Source organism: Larus michahellis, chromosome 2, assembly GCF_964199755.1.
Source record: "Larus michahellis chromosome 2, bLarMic1.1, whole genome shotgun sequence".
NCBI lineage: Eukaryota > Metazoa > Chordata > Aves > Charadriiformes > Laridae > Larus > Larus michahellis.
In genome coordinates this window covers 150,319,264-150,326,317 of record NC_133897.1, presented here as the reverse complement: position 1 = coordinate 150,326,317, position 7,054 = coordinate 150,319,264, and the positions used below count along the sequence as shown (strand labels likewise).

The window sequence follows — 7,054 nt, the reverse complement described above, 5'->3', positions numbered from 1 at the left end:
ATGCATGTCTTTTAAGTAGATGTGCTCTGGGGAGCAGATGAACGAGGCTAACACATGTGCATTAATCAATAGGAGGGTCAACAACAATTACGGCGATGAAAGGTAGGAGAGACAATACCATAATTAAATATGTAACGTGTTGACTGAGAATAAACTAAGTTTTTACGTCTCTACGTGGTGTTCCATGAAAAGCTGTCGTTGAGTGATACGGGGCAGAAAGCATCTGACACATTTTGCTATTTACATATAGCTATACATCCGTCGTATCGGTACTGGTAACATCTGCCCTCTGCTACGCTGTATCGGGTTTGGTGCCTCAGCCTGAAATCGGTAAAACCCCAAAGAGACCGACAGACACACAGACGGACACACAGACACAGACAGACACACACAGCCTGGGCTCACGCCGGCCCGGATTTTAACATCTGGATGCCCCTCACAGCCCCCCGCGGCCGGGGACGGGCAGGGAGCTGCCAGCGGTGCCTCCCGGGGGATGCCGAACAGGGCAAGGGGATGCTCCCCGCGTCCCCCGCACCTGCTCGGCGCCCTCGGGGCGGGCGGCAGCAGCGGCGGCGGCGGCACCACGTGTCGGGGCGGGGAGCGGCGGCGGCGTCGGGGCCGGGCCGGGCTCCGCCACCCCCAGCGCCGCAGCGGCAGCAGCAGCAGCAGCAGCAGCAGAAGCAGCGGCAGAAGCCGCAAACCCTCGGGTTTAGCGCATCCCTCTCGCCCATGCCAGGTGCCCGTCCCCGGCTGCGCGGTGACTGAGGAGCCATGGGGCCTCTGCGGGAGAGCAAGGTGAGGAGCCGGGGGCGGGGGGGGGTGGTGGTGGTGGGGCGGTGGGGCGGAGAGAGGGATGCGGGGACCGAGAAGAGGCAGGGGCAGGAGATGCGGGGGCCGAGGAGATGCAGGGACCGGAGAGATGCAGGGGCAGGAGATGCAGGGACCGGAGAGATGCAGGGGCAGGCGATGCAGGGACCGAGAGATGCAGGGGCAGGCGATCCCCGGCCCACCCCCCCCCCGCCCCTGCGGGCGGGGGGGGGGGTGGGCCGGGGATCGCCTGCCCCTGCGGGATGCTGTCAGGAGGAGGGCGCATCCGAAGGGTCCCTGACACCGGGGTGTCCCCTCCCGAACAGGAGCAGAAGGCGCAGCTGGAGAAGGAGGTATCCCGCAGCCGCATCCCTCGCTTGGTCCTCCGTCCGCAGCAGAAGGTATCCCCCGCTTCCGAGTCGCCTTTTTCGGAAGAGGAGAGCCGGGAATTCAACCCTCCCAGTTCCTCCGGGGGGTCCGGCAGGACCGTCAGCAGCAATAGCTTCTGCTCAGGTACCGCAAACAGACACCCCACACTCCCCCCGATTCGGTCCTCAGCCCGGGGGACACAGTGGGCTCCATCACGCCGACCCCCGAGGCTCTGCTGACCCCCCCAGACCCAGCATCCTTGTGTCTGGGCTCCTGTCGAGTCCGCCGAGCATCCCGCTTTGCAGATGAAGAAGGGCAACCATTGATTTTTCCAGGGAAATCCAGTATCTGTTCTTTTAATACGTGTCCGTAAGCGACACCAGATGTTTCCATTTCGAGTTCTGCTATCCGCTGCTAAAAAGTTGGCGGTTTTACTGCGGTAGAATAGTTGCTTTAAAGAGAAAGATTTGCCTTAAAAACTGCAGCGGGGGGTTGAGGCGTTCTGAAAAGCCCATACAACAGCCAAAGAGTCTGTTATACAGGGGAGCTGCTATTAAGGGCATCAGACGTGGGTCAGATACTGCAATTCCTTTCAGTTTTGTGACAATGATCTCCATGCATGAATTGGAACAAAATACGTAGGTGAAGTTTTCACTGTCTTATTGAAGTGAGTTTTGTTTATTTGAGAATTCAGTCGTCTCCTGACAAGCGTGTGGCCAGACGTGAACCGGGCATGATGTCTTCTCTGTAGAGAGGGCAATGGCTAGGTGGTATGCCAGAAGTAAATTCCTACTCTCTAACTGCAGACCACGAAAATGTCATTTGCTCTTCAAAATTAGTATGTCCCTTTACTTCAGGGACAACTTGAAACCAGATTTTTTTATGTTCAATGTTTGTCCTGTGCAGAGTTTAGCACAATTGAAGTCCCTTAGCTAGCAGTGAATGACTCAGATACCTACTAGTGGTGAGTGATCTTTTAATTCAGTGAACCTCTTCACCATGTACGACATTATGCACGTGGATAACAGCACTGAGGGTCACATCATGAACACCTTGGGCTCTATATGCATATGGTAATTTTAAAGATATTTTGGTGACTAAAAATCTGGTTTTAATATTATTTTGGAGAGCACAACATTCACCGTCTAACTAAAAATCAGAATTTATAACAGGTATTTTTGTAATAGATAATATCAGAGCCAGTTCCTGAACTGCGTTTTTGTTTGTTCATAAAGTATTTAAATTACCAAAGGTTTTCCTGAAAATAGCCAGAAACACTCATATTTATCTTTGTCTTCACTACAGTGGATCAGATGATTTTTTTTTTTTAAATTCCTGTAACAAAAAGCAGTGTATTGAACACTCTGTACAAGAACAAGTCAATTTTCCTAAATGAGGAACACAATATCCATATTTGAGTCTACCATTTCCTTCTTAGCTTGGATAGATTTTGCAATTCAGGCTCAGTGGAATGATCTATTTGGTTATTGTTCAATGAACAATGCAGAGCGTTAAACAAACAACATGCTGAAGTCTTTTTCCCATGCCTTTTGGGTCCCACCACCTTACCTGTTTGAGTTTGCCGGTTGCCTCGCAAGAAACAAAGGCGTAAAACCTTCTGAAGCTTTCTATAAATACATTATTTTTATGATCTCTCCCAAATGGCTGCTTTTTATCCTGATTTTTGTTTTCCCCCTGTGTGTTGACAAGCCTTTCATCCTGGTTACTGACATTCTTTTTTATGATATATTTTGGGTTTGTATCGCGTTCTCCAGATCTCCTCAATGCAGAACTGCCCAAGTGGTACCCTCGCTGTCCCACTGCGCGACACGGCCTGCGTCCTGAGTCCCAGCACAGCTTCGTATTTACTCTGGCCGTGTCTGGTCTCAGGGCTTAGCAGTTTTAAGGCGCCTTTCACAGAGGTATTCAAGAGTGCGATGCTGGTCTCTTAACCTGCCTCTTAAGCACAACTGGTCATGTTTTTATTTCCTTTATCCATCTTTTATTCTTCCATGAATGCTGCGTTGATTCAGTTTGATTATTTTTTTTCCCCCGGTGAGATCTTTGTGCTGCTCAAGCTGCCTGCAGCACCCGTACGGGTACGCAGTACCCAGCGTGAGTGCTGGGAGCCTGCAGACCTTCATCCACAGCCCTGTCCTCCACCCCACCATGTGGGTTTGTTGTTGGTAGGTTTGGTGGGCTTTCACGGTGGTGCAGGCACAGCAACACTCACTGACATGGATTTCTGCATTCTCTGAGGTCTCTTCTACTTCCAATCCTTCCGTATCATCGTATGTCTAATTAGGTGGAAATTCCCCGGTGGCAGCAGGTGGCTGCTGGTTCCTGTTTCTGGGGAGGGGATGGAAAGAGGTGCGTGGAGGGGCCGCAGCCTCAGCCTGCATCTCCTGGGGCCTGGCTGGGCACTCACCGTCTTCACTGAGAAGTGGCGTGCACAGAAAGTGTATTTAAAATTAGCAAGTAATAAATCTGGAAGAGGTAAGCAGATGAATAACTTGATGAACGATAGTCTGATGGCAGTATGAAAAAGCTCATGAGCGTTTGGATAAATGGCTTTTTTGTAACTTCTTTGGAGCATTAAACTCCAAAAGGTTCTTGATAAGCAGCAGATGGTGTGAATTGACCCCTGGAATAATTCCTTTCCTCTTTACTCGTTACTCAACAAGTTGCTCTCTAGCTTTCTTCCTTTATTATTGACACCAAGTAGTTGTGATCAGTAGATTTCTTTTAAATACATATTTCCTCCTTGATTGCCGAGAGCTTCTGAGGGTGTCCATTTTCCCTGGGCGCTTACATTGGCCCCAAAGCACAAATGAAGGTTCGGAGTTTTTCTTTCTCTCTAAATGAGAGCAGCAGGATCTTCCAGGTATCGTTAGTGTTGGTTTAGGCAAGGGGAATATCTCGGAACTGTGGCAGTGCTGTGAGCACGGTGGCAACAGCAAAAAATACCTCTTGGCAACAGACAAGAGATGTTTTGTTTTAATGCTTGGTTTCTTTTGAAGAAGTTGTTAGTTCTGGCTGAGATAAGTTTTAAATTTGCATGATGAGTTCTTTCTTTGTCTTCTGCGACTGGATAAGAGACTCAGTTGATCATTTTGGTCAGTTATTTACAACTGACTTTATGTCGGTTTTGCTTTGTAATTCTGTAGGAAACATGGTGAGACTGTTAATCTTATCTGTGATATGCCTGACAAGATGTGTTTTTAATATTCTTTGTTTCTGCTGAGTGGACATGGATGCTGTGTGGATGTTGTGTAGGAAAGCTGAGCCTACTGTGTGCAATCCTTCCTTAAAATGGCAGCGCATCTGGGGTCCTGTTTGTCACTGGGTACGGGAGCACTTCTCTTCCTCCGTCCGCTGCCCTCCTTCGGCTTGGATATTGGCCACGGAACTCGCGTGATGTCAAACGGTGAAAAAAAGCACTCTCCCAGCAGCCTCCTCTGGCTCGGCTGCCACCGAGCATTTGCCCGTGTTGTGTGGTTTTTTCCCATAAGTTGCGCTTAGGGGCGCACTCTCCGTGGCTGTCGGGAGGAGAGCACCAGGTTAGACCTCGCCAACGAACGTCCATGGCAAAGCGGCTGCCGGGCTGCCTTTGGTAATTCCAGCTACAGCGCTTGCCTTGCAAGAAACGAGATACTTAGGGCGGGGCGTTATCCCTGATTTCTGTGTACACATCCTTTTGGTACCAAGCCAGTCGCGCACTGGAGCGGAGGCAGCCTGGACGTGCTAAGCTCAGTAACAGTCTGTGTTTTAAAAGGAAGCTAGTTTGGGATATACTTTTTAAATTCCTCCTTATGAAGAAGAGCTGTTACATGCTGCCTTTATAACGATGCCCAAGCTTTCCTTCAGCCTTTCTTCAGAAGCCGGTCGCCCCAGTTTCTGCAGGTAACGCAGCAGTGCTTTGCTATCGGAGATGCAGCTTTTTCAGGAAGCACTTGTGCATTTCATAATCAGTTCAGCAAAGGACTGTATGAGGCAGAGGACCTGGTTTATTCTCATAGCAATTGGTTCCTCTTTTCTTGGGCTTACCTGCAAATCGCCTTTTTAAGTTGACTGCGTAGTACTACGGGCCATTGAAAAGTAGCGGTGTCTCTGTATATGAATGGTTGTGACTCACTCCAAAAAAGTTTTCCAAAACAGGAGTTGAAACTTCTTTTTTTTGATTTTTCTTTCAAATGTCAAGGTTTGGCTTCAGTGCTTATTTCATAACTCGTTCTTTTCTGGTGTAAAGATTATTATTTTTTTAAATCTTGCTGTTTCCATGTGTGGCACAATAAATACGCTGCGGTACCGTGGCTGCTCTTTGAGCCCCGGGGGGACAAGTGCTGCATGAAGCGTTTCCATGCCCTGCGCACTTGCTCCTGTGTACGGTCCCCTTGGGCTCGGAGATTATTTGCCAATGGGCCCAGCTGTTTTTGGATGCTGGGGCTGAGTTTGGAGTGTGGATGTCAAAAAAAAAGCATGTAGGCTTTAGGCAGGCTTATTAAAGTCAATGTGAATGTGCCACCCATATTGCTAGCCACAGACCAGAGGAGGAGCGTTGTACGGGTGTTACTGGATGAAATGCTGTACCTTCTCACACTCTGCTAAATAATTTCTTTGCTAGAGCACTGAAGTAGGTTGTATTGTAAACAGCTAGCCCTGGAGGCTGCACAGTTATTATGAATTACTGAAAACAATTACCTTTGTTATTTGTGTGTGTATATATATGTATGTATATATGTATGTATTATTATGGAAACTCTGCCACTCATCTTGTTTCTTGTTATAAGAAGAAATATTTTGTTTAAGTAGTTCCTTACTAGTTTATTTGTCATTTTTTCAGTTGGAGTTACTGAATCAAAGAGATACGCTTAACAGTGCACAAGTGTGTGACACTGAAAATTAGCTTCTCTTTCCTGCAGTCCTTTATGCTTCGCTTTTCCACAGTCCCTTTGCCATTTTTCCAAACTCCTGAAGTGGAGGTCTCCTCCGGTGCATCGGTTTTCAGTGCTCTGTAAGGCAGTTCAGTAATCACTGTGATATTACTTTACAAAAACGTTGAAACAAAATCTGCTTTCAGAAATGCATGCATGGCCTTTGCATAAGGGCGACACTGGTGACACGCTTCCTTTTCTCACTGCCGCTTCCCTGGAGAATTTCCTGCTGGGCCGGATTACGTGCAATAATTTATTATTGCTTCATGTCATTAACCACCAGTTCTGTTTCTGCGGCGCAGAGATCTGTTCCAAACATGGAAATGAGAAAAGTGCCTAGGTACTAAAGAGCAAAGCCTGCCCGTTCCTCAGTTTTTGGCCTTTCCCTGCTTCCCTTTCAGCTTTGCTATTTATTCCCTCTTACTAAGTAACGATCCTTTTGTTCCTGGGCCACACAACAACATCTGGAAGCCAAAATATTTGACCTTTTGAATGTTTGTTGTTACCTTTTTGTGCGTTTGTCAGCACTGTGAACTTTTAAAGCCTGACCCAGAGCCTCCTGAGGTCAGTCGAAGAGTTCCCATTGTCTCTGGCACATTTTGGATGGTGTCCTGAGAACAGTCAGTACCTCACCCTTTCTACTGCCCTGTTTGTCGCAGCTTGCTGTGTACGATGGACTGAATTCCAAACTAAATCCTGCATTTTCTTTGCCACCAATGGGTAATCTAATACTTCTAATACTAATACCTCTAAAGTGCTTTTCATGCAATTTTCCATTGAGTTGAATATTGCCATGCATCTTGAAGAACATCGTAACTTGTAGCAGAAATGAAACTTGAATCAGGAGTCTTTGAATTCTTTTGTATTAAAAGAATATAGCTTGTATAAATTCTATATGACATATTTCAGCCCTACATTTATAGGGTTAATATATGTCCTTGAAA

The 7,054-nt window shown here is 47.5% G+C and overlaps 1 protein-coding gene across 3 annotated transcripts in view; it reads left to right on the top strand.

Annotated features, from left to right (window-relative positions):
• Nucleotides 1-562: 562 nt before the first annotated feature.
• Nucleotides 563-7,054, top strand: part of SYBU (syntabulin) — a 41,934-nt gene continuing 35,442 nt past the window's right edge. For 2 of the 3 annotated variants that reach the window (XR_012585788.1, XM_074577693.1), the window contains exons 1-2: nt 563-795; nt 1,134-1,320. Coding sequence is in view for 1 of the 3 variants with exons in the window: in XM_074577693.1 (XP_074433794.1) it covers nt 772-795; nt 1,134-1,320 (211 nt within the window). In the remaining 2 variants the exon portion in view is untranslated. Of the gene's footprint in view, nt 796-1,133; nt 1,321-4,892; nt 5,080-7,054 lie in introns of those variants that run through there. The other variant, XM_074577694.1, reaches the window with a different exon arrangement.